Raw genomic sequence first — 20,456 nt, forward strand, 5'->3', positions numbered from 1 at the left:
CTCCAAAATTGGGAAAAAACTGTTTTACTTGTCAACTTCAGCTCTCCACGTTTATGTGGAGATGACGAGTGGCAAAAATAATAGATGTAGCAAATATATAACACAATTTGAAGAATACTTAGTATTACGAGCAACAGTATGACACTTTGGAGTTAACAAATGGAACAGTGGTTTTTCAATTGAGTTCAATGTTGTCTCATCACTAGAGCGATCAAGTTACAATCAATCAAACATTCAATTCTTCATTTACTTAAGGAAGGAACACAATTCATCAATTTGTTTTCTCCTCCTGATAAAATCAGACCTTCCGAATTCGGAAGAATATTATTCCCATGACTAATTTCTATCCTAGAATTTTGGCAAAGACCGTAGAGTACTACTAGAATATCGTTGATAGTATTAAATTTATTTTTGCCGCCACTCGTCAAGATCTGCTTTTATATATTCTGTAATATTTCCACTTGCTTCTGATCGTAAAGCCTAGCGCACCGTATGTTTAAAGTGGATTAGTGGGAATTTGTCGACTTTACCGACCAGCAAATACCATCCAAGACCGTCTGTTCGGTCGGTCCAGCCTGGGAAGTATCATAGATGCTGTGAGAAAGGAGAAAGCAGAAATGCTGTTGGTAATATGTCCGCCGCCGCCGCCGCCGCCGCGTTGCAGGCTTCATAACGCAGGGCAGAACCACTTCAAGCTAACCTTCGACCTTCTACAGCGTACAAGTGATATTACCGTCTTGATAACGTATATACCTATGTATCGAGTGTATACAGCTCAGAGACGAGTATAAGTGTTTCTCTTGTTTCCCCGACTTCTTTTCTCGCGATTTTATTACCGTGGTTGTTTCCAAAAATCAGTTCCTGTACAACAGAGTGGCGAACACACATACACAGGTCCCGAAATACAACAGTCTTCGAAACAGCGTATGGCTCCGATTTCAAAACTTCGTATCTTGACATTTCCTGAAAGAAATTCTAGAAAACGGTGACAAAACTCGACTACTTGGAAAGTAAACAATAATTTATCTCGCTAGGCAATGATTTGTAAGAGACAGATGTCAGGACGATGAGGACGATATGAGAAATCATTCATCAACTTGTATATTTGAAAGCTCTATCAAGAAATGAAGAAATTGGATTCACAATACGAAAGAGTTTTATTATAAAATGTATCTATTGACTAAAATACATTTATTTTTCATATCTATCATCCGTAATTGATATGTTCTATCTATTGTGTCCAGCATTCTATGACAATAGTAAGTTAATCTGCCTTTAGTAGAATAGAAACTTCAATTAGAGAACCAGAAACCTCAGGTGGGAGCTGTTTTGAAGGAACTGGTGTTTTTCAAAAAAGAGCATGAGCCATTCGTTTTCTTCATACTTCATAGTTACATATCCCAATAATATTTATGAGATATTCTATGGATATTGAATAGTCGATTTAATGCGATCAAGTTGAGCTTGTACTTGAATTCTCCTTACCCAAATAAAGCTGTTCTTGAAAAGTATTTCCAAGCAGCTTTGTCCACACAATGCGAACCTGCTTTGCAATTTGTGCCAAGAATAGTTGCCATGAAAGATTCACTTTATCGTTAGTATCGCAACCGTTGATATTCTACTATTGTAGTAACCCAATTATTCTATTGGAACGGCCTTGCCGAATTGCGTGCCTGAGTCGGTCGTAGCCGCAACAATGACGGATGGTGTGGCGTGGGAAGAGACTGCAGCGCATGTGCTCCAATTGTGCTCACTTCGCGCTCCAATGATTTAGACAGTGAAATTATTAAATGTCTGATGCCACAGCTCGTTTAGACAGACAATGTTATGGATTGTTTACAGGTGGTATTGTGATGGTATGCTAATTGGATGGAAACTTTTAAAACTATTAAATTTGCTCACTTCAATAGGGCTCAAACGGCACGAATGGGTAGAATAGATGAGTCTTGATGAATTTGTATGAACTTGAAAAATGTTAGATTGATTAGTCATCAACACAATTAATGAAATAGTGAAAACAAATACATACGGATCGAGAGAGGAGTTAAATTTTAATCATACAATGAATCTTAGATATATATGAATGATAATTTTCTCCTGATCTTCTATTTACTAATGTGTTATACAATGAATCGATGTTTGATTTTTCGCTGAATGATGCCCCTATAAGCTTTTGACCGTTCATGGGTATTAAGACGAGATAATCAACCAACCTTGGTGGGATTTGGACCCAAGTCCAGGAGCAGCATAAGCAGGTAGAAGTTGTGGTGCTGGGGATCACCCCGCTAGACCAGGCCGACTTGGATTTATTTATTTACTTATTCATTCATTTACTTATTTTCATTCATTTATTTATTTATTAGGTTAGGAAAAACAATACAGCGTTTGGAAAAGAAAAACAGGTTATTGCCCAAAACTACTTCAATTTCCTAATTTAGTTTCAAATTGTCCAAATATTATGCATAGGCTATGTCCATTTCAATTTCTACTCCAAATCACAATCTGAAAATAGAAAAGCAAACAATTTTAAATTTAGATGGATTGATATACTTCGCATCCATTGAAGGGGATTTCAAGAAATCACTTTAAATACACGATTTTTGAGAATTATGATGACAGTACGATCTTACCGGCACCAAAAAATGTATTTAATCTATACTTTTCAATTTCTGAACTCACTCGCTGATCATGAGTTCTGAATTTGTTGGATTGCAAAAGAACTTTGTGTGTATATAATTGATCATTTGCTTGTAAAAAAATGATCAGTGAGTGTTCCATGTGTGTCAAGTGAAGGAGCAACTCATAAATAGGTTATTCAATAATTTAAACTCAACACATTTCAAATAAATCACCCTGCTCCGCCGTAAACGGAACTAATGTCCAACCAAAGCATGGCGCATTTACCCTTTTGACCTGGTTTGCCGGCAAATGTCATAAACAAGAGACTGTTGACAACGGGGGCAGGAGTGGTAGGTAGTGACTGAATTGCTAAGCAGACTGCACAGCAATTAATTACGCAGGGGTGCGATGAGGGAAGTGAGAGGCCACTAATTGAACGTGTACGCCATCAGTAATTAATAGTGTCTTCGGAGGAGGAAGAAGAAGAAGAAGACGCGACGGCATCAATCTAAATGAAGCGGCGGTGAGTTGGAGGTTGGAGTGGCAAGTAGTCATTCTGGCTCTGGGCACAGATCGTGAGAAGATAATGCCCGTCATCAGCAGCCTCTCTGTATACACAAACAGCCAACTTTTAACTCGTATTTCTTTCCTGCTAAAATAATAAAATCCGTATGCGTTTACTTGAGGAGCAGCTAGCTTGTGCGCTTATGGCAAAGCTGAGAGATTTTTTTCGCCAACATCGGTTCAAAAAAGGCGACAACAAAGCCGCTGATGTATGTCGTCGGTATTTCTACAGTCTAGAGCCACTGATGCCTCTATATTACCATCAAAAAATGTGCAGAAGACGACACAGCAACAGAAGGCTGAGAAATTTGTTTGTTCGGTAGCTACGTGTGTTCTGCTTCTGACACCAGCCTTACCAGGCTGCAGCTGTGACAGTAGGCACCATCTACAACACTGTTCACTTCAAGTGCCCAAATGGAATATCTGCACTACCTTACTTGGTATCGTCTTTCAAATTCACAACACGAAACTTATATGTAGATACCTCTCTGGTTGTCAAAAATATAGTTTATTCTTTATCAGAAACAAGGTCATAAAAGGAACAAAGCGTATTGTCATGATGTCTCCATACTCGTAAAGTTGTATGGCGGATTCCAAAAATTCAGATGCATGATACAGAGATTCGTGGTAGCATTCACAGTAAGAAATAAGTCATTCGAATACAGACATCTTAGTAAATATTAGAAATCAACACGATTCTCTATCATTGATTTACTGTCTGGTTATCTGTGAAATCAATAAGGCGGTGACCGGTGAGGAAAATTAGTCTAAAGAAGTGTGTAAAGCGGAGTTTGTTGGTTATTTTATCAATAATTTGTTCAAATATCTCACATTAATTAAATTGATGGGAGAGAGAAAATGCGAATCTGGTGCTTTGTTAGTGATTGATTCAGGATTAACGCAATCCAGAGCTTCTATATTGAAGACATGGAGTGCATGCTGTAATAAATAATATTATATTATCTTCAATATCATTTTTGAAAATGATATAATATTATTAAAATATGCTCTCCATGTCTCCAATATAGAAGCTCTCTGGATTTTGTTAATCCTGAATCAATCACTAACAGAGTTCGTAATCCTAAGTCTTTTTATTTTATTTAAATCCATATCGTTATCTTATTATTTCAAAGCATTCCTCGATCCTATTCTCTTTCCAGAGATCACTTCGGTCTCTCAAATATCTCTCCTCAGATCTCCCTCTCATTCACTCGCTCCCACCCATCTCTTCCACTCCGGCTTCTTCATGCTCTCCTAATTCATTGCTTAGAGCTCTTATATTTATATAGCTAGATATCCTATATTGATTATATTCCTAATTCGAGCCGACAACGGACAGCAATCAAACATGTTGAGCACGTGCGAGTCCACATTTTAATTTACATATATCTTTTTGATTTACATAAATTCCTGCTCTCTTTCGCTCATGCACTACATAACGGGTATGTTATATTTATTTGTAAGACTTATTTTTTAACGCAAGCATTAAAGGAAGCTCCGGTAGCTTGTTTGAATTATTATCTAGGATGCTTGAATACAAATCTACATTTCTATTCTCAGTAATAAATCTCTCCTCTTCAATGCATTATGGTTACATCCTCTTGTAAGTTCCTCATATCATACATCTTCCGAGTTAATCGGTTGAGGTTAGACTATTAAACGGGTCAAAATTAGAAAGATTCATCTAATTTCAAGCTTTTCTTGGAATGCCTTTGAATATATTCATCTGCTTTTTCTTGGAATGACGATCTCACTTATTGAACTAACTCATGTTGAAAATCAAAATTACACTCGAATATATTTTTGGAGAAAGAATAAAGAATATGAAAGAACATTTCATAGCGATATATTCAAGTGCTAACAACATTATACTGGATATTATTTAAATTATGATAAATTTAATTTAACTAATCTTAGTAACACATGAGTGGTTATATTTTGTGAAACATTGTTGAGAAAGATTCTTTTCAACTGTCATTGACCGAGCGAAGTGAGGTCTAAGATTCAAGTCGACGGTTTGGCATTTCTCTTAATGTTTAAATGTTTATATGCTGCGCATTTACGGCGAAACGCGGTAATAGATTTTCATGAAATTTGACAGGTATGTTCCTTTTCAAATTGCGCGTCGACGTATATACAAGGTTTTTGGAAATTTTGCATTTCAAGGATAATATAAAAGTAAAAAGGAGCCTCCTCCATACGCCAATATTGGAGTAAAAATCAGACTATAGAATATTATTCATCATAAATCAGCTGTCGAGTGGATTAAAAAACGCATGCCATGACGCATGCAATGCAATATGCAATTTGGTAAGAAATCAGCAGCTGTGTAGACTATAAATTGCATGCCCCGTTGCATGCCTCATTGAATACAATTTTTATGCACAATTAAATAGGATGCAAAGAACTTATAAAAGCTTGTCTGGGCGCCTAGATGTCTTCTAGTTTTCTCGCGCTAAATTCCAGAAAGCGTTATATGATAATTAAATCTTCTGTGAGCATGATCTCATCAAATAAATAGTTGCTGTATCAGTGAGGATTGCATAATATGGGCTGGGACGTCGTTCAGTTATAAATGTTATTTATTCTATTGATAAAATTTTTCTTCATTATTTGTTATTATATTCTTCAATTTTTTCATAACTTTTGGAATTTTGAATTTCCAATTTGTTGTATTTTCACTTTTTTCATAAGTATTTGAAATCTTTGTATTTTTTCATTTTTGAATTAGGTGGTATTTTTTTGTTTGTATTATTCATTATTGCATAAGTTCGTATTATTTTTATCATTATTTTTCTTTTTTCATTTGTATCTGTACAATTTTTATTGTTGAGGAGACATATTTGGGGAAACCCGTTGTCTCCATTGTGAATAAATAAGTAAGTTAAATAAATGAACTATTGCACTGCGTGCAATAACGCAGGCAATTAATAACTAAAATAACATAGCATTGTCTCTCGAACTTTCTCTGCCTTGAACTCGGACTTTCTTGTTGACAGTATGTCTTGAAGGAGATTAGCTTTTGATGTTAGCATCTTTGATACACCAACCCCAACAGCCATTAGTCGTTTGCACATCGATATCTCGCCGACACGACATACAGACAGGATTAACTCTGATGGACAGTATAAGAATGGCTTCGGTTTATAACTGTGCGAGGTTCACAGTTCATAGAACTACCAGTATCAACTAGATATTATATTAGTGAACTAATATTGATGAATGTTGATCAATATTAATATGGCATTATCAAAAATCACAAAAATATTCTAATATACATAAGTAAAAAATTCCAGTTAATGATTGAATTATTGAAAAGTTTGCTTCCAACTATCCTATAAATTGCAGTTCTTTAGTGCTTTTCAATTTCGAGTATTGATCAATCGTCAATCAAGATATGGAATAGAATGGAACTGAATATTTTTCAGGAATCAAGAAATCAGAAGAGATTATAAGTCAAACAGGAGTTATCAAACTCTTGATAGGTAACTGAAAAATAACGTCAACATATTTTCGAACCACAAACAAATCGTTCACGTTATCAAATGAATGACGATAGAGGATGATAAGATTTTCATTTCTATTTACTTGCCCCAAAGTGGAGCAAGTCTCACTTCGGCCTTATTTCCACAATAAGCAGCAGTCTTGATACAGTGCTCAGTGCAATACAGTGTACATAATAATTTTCTCTGTGAGCCACCATTATCACAATTTTCTTCAATTTTTTTCTCAAGTTGTTTTCAATATCACCGCTAAAACTATGATGGCATTGAAAAAGGTAATAGCGTATTCTTCAATTCTTTTAATCAATAGAACATCACATTCTACTATTTCATAAATATATTTTTATTGTTAATGGATAAAATGATATTTTTCTTTTCAAGCATTCCGGATAGGAGAAATAGGTAGGATAAAATTTAGAAAGTGAATTATTATAAGACAAAATATATATTAGGCATTACAGACTTGGAAGGTTTATCTTACACTTTTTACAATACACGTAATCATGATATTCACGACAAAAATCTTTGAAATTCGATTTGAAGCTCAAATATTTACGAGCTGTAGTGCAGCATCCTCATGTGGGAAATTCAATCAATATTGACCACGGAACTTCATATAATATCAATAATTGGGACCCCATGTCTGAGCCGCCCTCATAACGCTCACCATTTGAACCAGTTTTATGGGCATTACCCACGCCATTCTGTGAACCCAATTCACTAAGGCTCTTACATTATTCTAAAAAAAACTTAGTCGGTTTGGCTGGCTTCAGTAATAATATTAACCTCCATTTAGAACACGATAGTCTGTGAGAGTCTACATCTTTTGCGAGGAATCATCATGAAGCACTTAGCATATAAAGCTTGACGTAGTGGAAAAATTGAATTTTGCAAGGCTCTTAGAAAGTCAGCCGCCCTGCGAAAACTCCATGTTTGCTAATGTTATGCCATTAAATATCGAACATTCTATAAGAATTTGTTCTATTCTCATTTACGAGATATCTAATGCGAATCGAATTTCTAGATTAAATCCATCTGGATTCGCCAGTCAGGAATATTGCTTCTATAAGTAAAAAAGTCTGTGTTTGATTGAAGGGTAGTTTCCCACGGGTGTGCAAGTGTTCAATCTGTACAGGATTGTAGTCATTTGATTCGGTCAAATGTTGGATAGCTATTGTGGTTAAACTTAATCTTGTACTACAAGAAACTGCTGGAGTACAAAACGCGATTTCTTAGTGGGCTTAATTTGATTGTGATAAAGTTCCCTTCCCATTTGATAATTTCCATTCGAAAATGTTTCAATTCGATTGAAATTTATAGAACTTTGCTAAAAGAAAAGTATTCACAGAAAGTATACATATAAAACTGACTCCATAAACAACACTTCAGATGAGTTATCATGACTGAAAATGAACATATAATAATAAACCATACATTATTTTAAATTAATTTTGAATTTGAAATTAACATTTCATATTTTCCATCTATTGCTTAAATATGTTCCGAGCTGGAAGCTTAAACTAAATGCGAATTCTCCTTATTTTTAAATTGGGGTTGACGATTATACGCTATGATATTAGCAATAAGTGGATAATCAAACACAAAAACTTATTCATTTTCATAAACTGTCATATTTACCATATTTCGTAGCTCAGCCACAGTTTTCTCACAATATAATACTATATGTGAGTTATATTTTATTGTTTTATTGTATCAATAAAATTCAATGCATTAGCTCTGCAAGCAAGAATCCTGAGGCACAATTTAGTATTTTATCATCTCTATCGTTTGTCAATTTCAACCATCCATTATCATGGGCGTACAAATGCATTTGTTCCATAAGTAGAATTATGAATGGTAATCATGCGATCAAAGAAAACACGCGTACCTTGTTATCAGTTGCGAATGATGATACATTTACGAGTTCTAGACAAATAATAATTTGAAGACAATGCAATGATTACAATAAATGTCCAAGTGGGAAATATAAATAACATATCAAGGCATTGGCCAGACGTGGGTTGACGTGTATTTCAAAGTATTGCGCTGTTCTATAATGCAGAACTATATGTATATAGTCGAAACGGTCGCATTTCATGAATGTTATTATGCATAACGATACTTCTAACCTACATAATGATGGAAAGGCAATGCCTTGTTCTACAAGACAAATAAATCTATTGCAATAGAGCCGATTTGATGTATTGCCAGCGCCAATGAATATTGTCGTTGCACTGCCAGCTGCCATCTTGGCGTGTGATCTTCGGCATTCAAGCTGTACCTGGATTAGAGGCACAATCCGTTTGCCGCGAAACCCACGTAAAAACTCCAATACTAAATTATCTGTCAAGACATAACTTCTCTATTCGGGCTCATCCATTCTTTTGGAATTCGTTCTCATGAGCGCATGACCTGAATTGAGGCTATTAAACTCCATAAAATATGTGTCATAAACCATAATCCAACGGGATTCCCTTCTAGTCTCAGCATCAATTCATATCAATACATAGATTCTGAATGGGAAAATATTCTATGAGCAGTGCAGAGAGAGTGAAAGTGCAGATCTTCAATTATTCCAGAATCTTACTAAGTTGGTTCTATGAGTAAAACAATTGATACTGTATTTGATTTTTCCTTATTCAATTATCAAGTTCCAGGCGAAAGTAGCTTTGAAATTGAATATATTTCCTCTTAAATTTTCCAAAAAATATAATGTAATATTAATATAATAATGTGGAAAATATAATATAATATTAATATAATAACGTGGAAAATATAATATAATATTAATATAATAATGTGGAAAATATAATATAATATTCATCACAGATATGTCATAGAGCACACATCTGAATCAAATTTGAAGTATTCAAAGGTTTTGGAAGTTGAACTTCAAGCTCTGATTTTTAAATTAATTGTCATTCATTTCGAGAATTTTGAAATCTCTCTGAGGATAGAGTATTGAAGATATCTGAGCATCGAATTAGTAGCTCTTTTTCATAAAATATTTTTTCCTCATAAACGGGAGAAAGAATCCAACAGGCTTTACAAACTGTAATATTTATTACATTTTATTCAAATTTTCAATAGAACAAATTTGAAATCATATGATGGAAGTTCTCTGAGAACAGGACTAACTTATTGTTTTCTGAATCCAGATCAACTACTGTTTTCTTTTCAGTAGCACAATGCAATCACTAGTGCAGTAAAGACTGAATGCTCGCAGTATCACTTCAAAGAATAGTGTGCGAAGTACTTTGATGAACAGATTAGGGAAATTGAACATCGGCTCAGAACAGAGATTCTTGCATAATAAATTCGAACAGACTTCATAATAGGATACTCTGCTGGACCAGGCCCCATTAGCACTGAAAGGATACGGCCAAATCTTATTAAAGACGAGGATGGTCTGTATGGAACTCCAGTTTCCACTCCATTCGGATATCTACTAAGTGGCAATAACATAAAAGATTTCGACCATTTCCATATTGTAATGGACGAATCCTACGCACGTTGCTCGCAGCTGTAATTGTCACCCAATACGTGATTCTCCGACCCCTACTCAATCGAATATTTTATTGTCGACTGTTATTTGTGTGACTGCGCACAATGCTTCAGATAGCCGTTCCATCCAAATTTAAGAGACATTGAAAAAATCAATTTATTTCTAAATTTCTTACTTTTTTCTCAACATAAGGCTCAAATCTATTGCGTAGCAGTCCATGAGTTGGTGGGCTACAACAATATAAGTAGAGCTGAGTCGATAAAAGACGGTCATACAACTTTGAAGTTAAAGTATCTTATAGTTTCGTCCTTTATCATGATTTGCGTGGTAGATCAATTCAAAAATGTATTACTTATCATTTTTCGAAAATTAGTTCCTTTCAGACATTTTATCCATTTCAATGAGTGTAATTCGCCTGTTCAATTGATGGCCTACCTGTTTTAATTCTAATGCCTGTACTAAATAGTCTTACCCATTTACAAGGTATAAAGGATCTCATGCACTTCATTGTGCTGGCTGCATGAATAATTTTGAAATGTTAACTCTTCTGGAAGTTCAAGTTCAGTACAAAATGTTTTGAAGCTTGTTTGGAATTTTCAATGATCTTCCAAGTTCATGTAGTCTAGGATGAATAAATATGTGAAATTAATTTATTGCATTAAATATGTTTCTACTGGAGACAACTCAATTCTCGAGGGAACAAGTTTTACAGATTGCTTCTGAGGAGTTTGATGAGTTTAATCCATACCTTAAACTTAGTTTACTGTATATATAGAGATCGATCTTAAGCTCAACAATATTATATCCAGAGAGGTATATAAAACGACTGTCTGCATTACTTCTCGTCTCAATAATTTCGTATGAGAAATATTCAATCTGTGAATGAGAAATGAAACCTGTCAGACAAATCTTTCATTATCGATTAATCTATCAGGCTGAATCTTGAGATATCTGAATGTAATACAAGGATTGAGGATAAGGAGGAATAAAGATAAAAGACGAATGTTGGGAAGTTGAGATGGAATATGATATATAATTATTGATATAGAAAGTATTATCATGTCTCTCTTCTGTTCGAATAATAAGTTTTGAGTTCGAAAAATGCCTTCATTGGAATAAGAATTATGATTATTACTTTGTAGAATCCAGTCTCACCTGCAGTATTTTCTGATGATTGATCCAAGATGGAAGATAGAACTCTAAGCCATCCGTGATTCCTCAATGAACATAAATCAGTTGATTGTTCAAGTATTCCTTTACCGAAGTGAATATTTCCTAAGCTCTCTGATCATGTGATCACTTGACAAATATGGAAGAGAATACCGGGAGTGCGGTTGGATATAAAGGATCTTTGCAAGTATAATGAAGGCTGTGCCACGCTTTTTAATCTGGGAATATTATTTGAAATAGAAAAGTGAATCAAGCATAACAGTACAGTATATTTTTAATGTGTCACTGTGATTCAATTCATCCTGAGAATTATTATCAACCGTTGAATGAATTCTATGCATAAGCCTAATGAATTTTCATAGCGTCAATTCATATTGACTGTTACAAAGTGGAACGTCTTCTGTTTATCAATTATCGACCTGTGCGGTGGGACATAGGATTCATTACACATTTCGCTTTGAATTGATATGTTGGAGTGGAGCAAGCCCCTTTCATGGTGAATCGAGTGATTAGTTACAGATCCATGACCAAGTTGTTGTGAATGGATCCTGATTAGGTCTACTGGACTATCAATAGCGGCATTACATACATGAAATGGTTCATGAAATATCAATCCTAGTCAGTTGTGGACTAATGAAAATTATTGTAAATCCGGTCAATAGATGATCATGACATACAGATTATAAAAGAGATCTATTGAAATGGAGGGCAAGTTCATCGTGGGCTATCTAATTCGGTTACTCGTTCCATAGTGTATGAGACAAATATAATATTATAAGTGAGTTGTCAATCGATTTCTCTATGGAAGTGCAGTTTAGAATGAGAAAATTCGCCTTCCTTTGAAAAAGATCTATGAATTCCTGAAGTTTTCCATAGTGATTGGAAAAATCAATTGTATTATACTAACTATGGGATTGTAAAGGACACGTATTTTCTGTAAAAAATTGGTGTATTTACTCGTACCTCTTTTTCATTTTTCACCCTTTTCACCCATTTTCTTATGCTACATTTCCGAATTACAAGCTCTATAAGAAGGATATTCATACTGTAGTATGATTCATATTTTGCTATAACGAATGCTTCGTACCTTGTATATGTGAAAGAAATTGATTTCAGTATTCCAATACTGGTATAAACAGTATGTACAATAATGATCTGGTGAATGATCTGAACCCGTTTCTTGCATAATAATCTAAGATATAAAGTATTTACGGTAGCTGAGAGATATAATTCAAATAAAACCGATAGAATCGTTTACATTGTAGCCCATCTCACACAAGGAGTCTTCCATCATACCCCTTCCTTCTCACTCTATCCTTTTCTCTCTTGAGATCCTGTTATAGCTCAACTGAAGCTTATAAGAGCTCGTTCTAGAAAATTGTTTCCGACCCGTTCGTACAGCAGTGGTTGGTTACAAGATTAAAGTAAGTTCTCGATTTATTATTTTGATTTACAGCTCAGTGAAAATTCAATTTGCCGTAATTTGTTCACGAGATGGAGGTGTGATGAAATGAAATGGAGCAGGTCGCTGAAGGGAGAGAGCAGAGTAAATCTTGAAAGATACGATCTAGAAATGTAAATAAACCTGAGAGACTGCCTTGGTGGGCTAGAAGAAATATCTTTTGATCCTCGTGCAGGATCTACTTAAAATTTAGATCATCTTTATGCAAGAAACACAATGAATAATAGGTGAAACAACATACGACAGCATCAAGCTGTATTAAATCAAGTGAATAAAAGTGAATGTATGGGAAATATTTTTTCCAATTCAGTATGGAAATTATTTTAGAGCTGTTTTGTACTGTTGTACAGTATCGGATTTCTATTAAATAACTCTTCTTATTTTCTCAGAGATTTTCTTCCATTTTTCAGATTTTTCAAGTTCGAAAATTCATTCTCGTGAATCTTGTTTTGAGCTTGACAAATTCAGTATAGGGAAATCCATTCTTCTCATTGGTATTTTGAATTGTAAAATTATTCAATCCAATGCTTATTTTCATCTTATATTACTGTTAATTCTATTTCCTTAGAAATCGATAACGATAAAATGCTGGAGAACTAACCAAATAACATTCACATTCGAACATATTCTAATTCTAAAGTTTCAATTCATATTGAATAGTAGTAGAGAATACATCAGCTAATATTATCAAGTGTTCAATCAATTTATAATTTTGACAAGCTGTGGTACTCCGCATATCTATTATCATCATTTTTTTAATAATAAAATACCATAAATTATTGGGTTTTTATTAAACATATACTTAACATATTGCATGGCTTCCATCATATACTAAAAGCGAACTCTTGTTTTATCAGAAAATTAAATTGAAAATAGGATGCGGAACTTAGCGTTAAGTAGTGGAGTGAAGTGACCACTAGCACTAGACCACCACTTTGTCTTTGTGAGCAGCCATCATTAAAATGCATTAGATAAGAGATTGATGGGCATCGAACTGTTGACACTGTGGCAACTGATCGATTGATCGCTTACGAAAGATCATGAGACTCGGGTGTCTTTAAAACGAGAGATTTCTCCTCTGTAAAGGACAAAGTCCGAAAAGACCATAACTCGAGTGCTGGCGGTTGGGTACCAGATGGTCTATACGAGATGAATACAAATTAGACGGCAGGGAAGAGCAATCACGGCGCCCTAAATAGGATTAAATCCACCTCAAACCATAAATACTAGTACACGAAGATAAAACAGATACACGGGCTGAGAGGCCGGCTGTAAAACCGCTTAGAAAGAACTAATAAATTATAATGAAACGTTGAAAACCCGTCATAAAACAAGAGGACAAACGTTTCTCCATTCTTGTTGCTCACAGTTCCATCAGCGTTAACATTATCCATCCACCTACATCAGCATGCACTATGACCAAAAGACAAACGCAACAAAACTGGACCTATAAAAGTGTACACAGTATGGGCCTGATCATTTCAATAGTGATAAAAAATAGGCTAGATCCGATGGGTAACTTTCTACAGGAAACATTTATCTATTCGTTGAAACTTAGTTCCTACAGATTTTCGATTCTCAGGACTATCTTCTTTGGCGTTCCAGTTTTATTGGTGAATTACTCGGGTCCTACCGATTTATGTGAGCTTTTACGCACTATCTTGAAAACATGAATCTACTTTTTACTGCCGTAGAAAGTTTCGTAGATAAAACGAAAAGTTCAGGAATTCGAGTGACCATTCAGTTCACACTCAAGGAATCTGATACATTCAAAGAGTGGATGGTGTAGGAGATAAACATTGGGCCTACTCCTACATTCATTTTGGTTTTATATTCATTTAGATCATTCAAGAAATAGATAAATCTCTTGAACCAATATTGAATAATCAATTGGAAAAACGCATTCAACAGTTTTAAACTCCCAAAGAAAGAATAAATCTGTAATCATCTTTAAAAATCTTTAAGAAAAAATCGTTAATTCATCAAATTGAATGTGTGGGTACCGGTACCTCAGTTAATGTCTCGTCTTCTGGTCTCATTGAACTATGAATCGCACTTACCCCACTCCATTTTTGCCTAAACATTGCAGGCTTATGAAAATTGTTGGTAGTCCTACTAGCAGGAAATATGCTTTCAGCTTAGAAAGTTACAGAGGCATATATAATGTGTATTTTTAGTTAATTGATATTATTGCTCTTTATGACATTTTTGAACAATTCTCCACTAAACATGTACATGTAGTTTATTAATGAGATAATTAAGGCCAACTTGTATGCTGTTCTCTGTTTCACCGCCAATACTCAGCTCCAGTACTCACCAATGCTTGGTCATTATTTCCTGCCTAGTAGTCAACACTATTTAATACTTCGCCAACATATCCGGGATGATTTCGTTTCATTCGCTTCTCATTTTCTTTCAAGTTTTGTATAACTTTTCATAACTCCATTAAGTTGTTTTCGTACTCAGCATCCTGCATCACAAACAATTTCACTTGTGAGATCTTTGCTGCAGAAAATAGAACGGATAGTGCACTCTTAGCCAACTAGTAATTTTGGTAACTTTACGTATTATTTTGGAATTGGTAAATGTTTGGATCACATTATTCCTTACAGCGGAACACTATTATTATTTGAGTGAAATCCATGGTAGACTGAATTGCATAAAAATGGTTATTAGTTTTTTAAACCAAATCCACCCAGACAAAATTGCATCAAGAGGAAAGTAAGTTTGTCTGACAGGTGAAGTTTTTCCTTATAGTCATTCGGGTTGAAACCACTACTACAGAAATCAGTAAGTTCATCTAATGGGGAAAAAAGCAATAATATTTACAATAGATTGAAGATGTTCAAATTGAAATAAAATTTATTTACAAAAGTATATTTTCATAACAAATTGCGAAACATAATATAATATGTTCAGAAGATACAGGAGAAGCTACTCAATAAACATTCCAATTTCTAAAAATAAACAATTACACATATTTAAGTTATAGGATATACTGTGTTAATTTTCCCTTTTAAGATTTGTTATTCACAAATTGATATAAGATATGAGGTATATGGAAACTAATCAGAATTAAAAAGTGGAAATAGAGGACTATATCAGTTCAACTAATTTACTATTAATGATTGTAAACTGCAGCTTTTTGGCTAAGAATTATCGAGTGAAGTGAATGTTGGATACAAATATAATTTTAATTTTCTGTTGTTTTGAAGGTTATATTGTTGTTAACACTTCTATCTTGTATAAAAACAACTTGTAATTGTTAAAAGCACCAATTTATTGAAGAGTTTTATATACTTGTTCAAGCTGTTACGAAATTGATCATCAATTACCTTTTGACTAAAGCTTATTGAAGAGTTTACCAGAGATTGAAAATGGTGTAACAACCGAAATCGTTTTTCTAAATAAGTGTTTTTGACAATGTGCAGGCATTTCATTCATTGTTTTTCTTCTTTCTGTGTGTTTGAGAAGGTGGTAGTGTTGTAGTTAACCATACTGAATGAAAATACTAGATATTGTCCAAACACAGATTCGAAAAGAAAAATGAGACTCCAGTTACAGTTGTTACATCATAATAAGTCTCTGGTAGGGTCCTAACAAATATTTTTTACTTGAAGAAAAGTTTGGTTAGGAAAAATAAATAAAGCTGAAGATTTATTTGTGAGTCATCTTTATCGCTATTTTTCACCATCCAATTTTATTTTTTCATCAATGACTTTCTCCTTATCTATGAAATTGTTAAGTTCTGATAATAGTTCTAATATTTTCTACCATTTATCAATTTGTAAGATAACATTGACAAAATCGAAGTGCAGGCTTTTGCTCAATCATTCAATGAAATTTTCATAGGCAAAACATTAAACTAGATAAAACAAACTTGAAATGTTAAAACTCAGGTTGACAAATCGAATTGGTCACGTGCGAATATTTCAACGCACTGAACGTTTCTGAGCCAACAGTCAACGACCTGGAAAACAACCGCGCTTGGCCTTGCTTTGCGCAGCATTGATTTTTCACGATTGTTAAAAGAAAAATCAATGAAAATGCAGCCGAGAAATGCATCGATGTGCCTAACCGTCCCACGACAGTGACCTTTCATTGCTGTCAACACTCAGCTATTCTCCAATGCAGTTGCAGTTTATATCACTGCAATTTTGCTTATTAATTACTGAAACTCTGCTTGTTCGAGTAAAACACTTCAAATTAGCTACTGTACTAATTATTGTTCTTCATGATCATTCATCAATGTTCTTCATTATATTCTCTATTGATAATAATTCATTTGGACATAACTGTTTGTTTTATCATAATACACGTGTACCACCTCTTGTAACACAACTTGTAACATCTATTGACTATCATAACCCGGTATATTTATTCATGGTTGGAAATTCATGAATGATATGATATTTCGTTCCTAGTATTATCTCTGATGACAGATTGATTATCGACCAAACTCCACTTCAGGGCCAAGCCAAATGAGGCGTCTCTCAGGGCAGAAAGCTCTCAAAATGGCTAATTATTCCCAACGCCAACCCAATCAGCTGATAATAATCATTTAATCTCAGAGCTCCCTGCTCTGTCGACTCGTCTGAAAAACGCCTCATTTGGCTTGGCCCTTACATTGATGCAATTCGAATATTATTGTACTAACCAATAGAATGATATTAGATTCTCACTTGAAGGACTCATATTTATCTGCAGAGTAGAAAAGAGTTGGGTAAAAATAGCTCTATAGTGCTTGCAACAATGACAACAATCCCTTTCAGTTGTTACCATCAATGCGGGCAACACGCTTTCAACAAACAAAGTGCGTCGTTAGTGAGTTGATCCGTGTGTGTTAGCGTTTGCATTAGCCGAGGGCAAGATACGAGTAGATGCCCTGTGAAGAGTGAATGGTGCGGCGCGGCGTGAATTATCGTAAGCGAGACGAAAACTGACTGACATGATCGAAGCGCAGGTCTTTGAGAGGTGTCAGGGCACGATCAGCTGGAAAAAAGATCCCGCCTCGGCTAATGATCGTAGAACACTTTGATTTGGATGAGAAACGAGCAGAAGAGCCTGTAGGCGGTTCCAGAGATGTTCTAAATTGGTGATGGTGATAGAGGTGCATCTAGTTCGGTAGTGTCTGTATTTACTGATGGCATCGTGAGTGAATCGTAACGCTACCTCCACCCACCACCTATCATTAATTGCTCTCGGCTGTTCCAGTACATCAACGTATTTTTCTAGTTTATTCATTCGAAGATTCAACTTTTGGAAACCAACATTTTTCGGAGAGATTCTCATAAAATATAATATCAGAGAAACACCATCTGATTTCATTCTCATGTCAGTCATTGTTGTGCTTGAGGAATTAACTTGAGTGAACATTTTTATATCTACTCTGCTGGACTGTTAGATTCAACATTCAATTTGTTTGCTCCTATATAATCAGAAATGTATAGTTCAAACACACATTAGTGAGTCACTAACACCTAAAAATAACAATATACAAATAATGAGGAATTAACTTTAGGAATTAATAGATTAATTGAGGAATTAACTTGAGTGAACATTTTTATATCTACTCTGCTAGACTATTAGATTCAACATTCAATTTGTTTGCTCCTATATAATCAGAAATGTATAGTTCCAACACACATTAGTGAGTCACTAATACTTAAAAATAACAATATACAAATTATAGAGAATAAAGAAATCTTTTCAAGCACGATACAATCAGTTTTATTCCAAGAGTTGTTAATAAAACTCACGAGCACATTGACAATAAATTCACAATCACAATTATACAAAATTCTCTTATGGTAACAATAGCATTTTTCTTAGGTAAAAAACTGTTTCAACTGATCCATGATTATCGGGAATGGATTATTACCAAGATTCGCCATAATAGGAGGGTTGAACTACAAAATTTTCAAATCATTATAATATTAAATCTAAATGAGAATTTTCTTAACCTAATGTAATGTACTCATAGAAAGTCATTGAGAAAATTTTCACATTTATAAGTTGAGTTCCAACAGTTATTTTAAAACACTGATGAACCGTTAAATGAGTGAATGATTCTTTTACTGATTATTATGATAATTTCTATCTTTACTGATATTGAACAGGCACGTAGCAATTTATTGCAAGGTTGGAAATTTTTTGGAAGATAAGGAATCTCCCCCAGTATTTGAAACATCACCAGTACTCCAAATGAATTACTTGTTCAATGTCCTTTGTGTGTTTGGAGTGAACTCAGTCATCCAGACTACTCACTATTTGGATGACATTAGTTTCGATTCTTGTCACAAGTCGTACGTATTGGTAGACAGAATTCAAGGGCACACAGGCTGATAGGGAGGCCTGCTGGCTGCTGGCACGTCGCCTCGACTTTGCATTCAAACGCACGACACCCGACGCATACAAAAATCCTCCTGTCGCCTTCAACGAGCTCCCGTCTTTTGACTTCCCCTGTCAAACTTCAATCACGATCGACCACTTGGTGTAGATCATCGAAAACGTATCAGGAAGCAGATGCTGAAGGTTGCCACTCTGAATGTTTGAAATGAACAGTTATTACAACTGATTTTGATCAAACTTCATCAAGGTTTTCATAGTAAAAAGTGATACTCTCAATCACGACTGTTCTGTTGTAGTCATTAATCACTATACCTATGTCATTGAAGTTGTTCATCGAATTGAATAGGTTGTTAGTTGTGAGGTGATATTAGTTGTGGAGCTCCAATTATTTATTGAGGATTCCGCAATCTTTAAAAATTATTGTTCATTTTAATCAATACTGAATGTGATTCTTGAAGCAAAGTTGTCTTTGTGAATGCCATTTGTAATCTTCAACATGTTCATATATACATAATTATAATCATTTGATTAATTTGTTTATTGACACACAATCATTCGGACTTTGAATACGAAATAACAACATGGAAAGTGGAAAGGAACAAAAGGCTCAGCCTAGAACTGCTTCGCTCCTAGATTTAGATAATAATCCAAATTGTTCAATTTGTTCAATTTGTATAAGCCCATTAAGTGAGTAACCATATAGGCTTACATAATAGGAAAAAAATAAAAATCTTAGTACCCTTTTTGAAATATTTAATCACAACATGTTTCGGACATTGATGCCATTTTCCGAAATGTGATTAAATATTTCAAAAAGGGTACTAAGATTTTCATTTTTCTTTCTATTTCCATAAAAGTAGCCCTATACAGAAACGAGATTAATAAGAAGGCTTACATAAGCTTGAAAGATTTCCAAACTCTGTGAGTACCATCTTCCAATAATAGCTGGAACAAATCTTGTTGGTATAAATGATTCCAACACTCCCGTATACTACTTAATCGTGTTTACTAAATTCTACCTTTGGTTATGGAATACAATCATCATGGAAATGTAAAGAAGTGAATGATGATTTTACAAAGCCTTACATTCATTCAGTTGTCATCATTATCCGATAGGTTATTCTCATGAATTCTTATTCTCATTCCTCTTATCCTCAATCTAATTCTTATTCTCCAGATTGATTTGTGAGCTCATCTCTCTTGACTTATCGTGATCCTCAATGAATAAATAGTTTATACTTTTCTTCACCATAATTATGTTATAATAAAGTTGAGTAACTGA

The 20,456-nt window shown here is 34.5% G+C and overlaps 1 protein-coding gene across 2 annotated transcripts in view; it reads left to right on the top strand.

Annotated features, from left to right (window-relative positions):
* The window catches only part of LOC111049665 (knirps-related protein), a 56,736-nt gene that overhangs the window by 24,034 nt on the left and 12,246 nt on the right, over nucleotides 1-20,456 (top strand). The window contains exon 1 of one of the 2 annotated variants that reach the window (XM_022335798.2): nucleotides 6,769-6,961. The exons of the other annotated variant lie outside the window; for it this stretch is intronic. Within the exon in view, the coding sequence (XP_022191490.2) occupies nucleotides 6,944-6,961 (18 nt within the window). The 5' untranslated portion in view covers nucleotides 6,769-6,943. Of the gene's footprint in view, nucleotides 1-6,768; nucleotides 6,962-20,456 lie in introns of those variants that run through there. 2 annotated transcript variants of the gene reach the window in all.

This window comes from Nilaparvata lugens, chromosome 5, assembly GCF_014356525.2.
Source record: "Nilaparvata lugens isolate BPH chromosome 5, ASM1435652v1, whole genome shotgun sequence".
Classification (NCBI taxonomy): domain Eukaryota; kingdom Metazoa; phylum Arthropoda; class Insecta; order Hemiptera; family Delphacidae; genus Nilaparvata; species Nilaparvata lugens.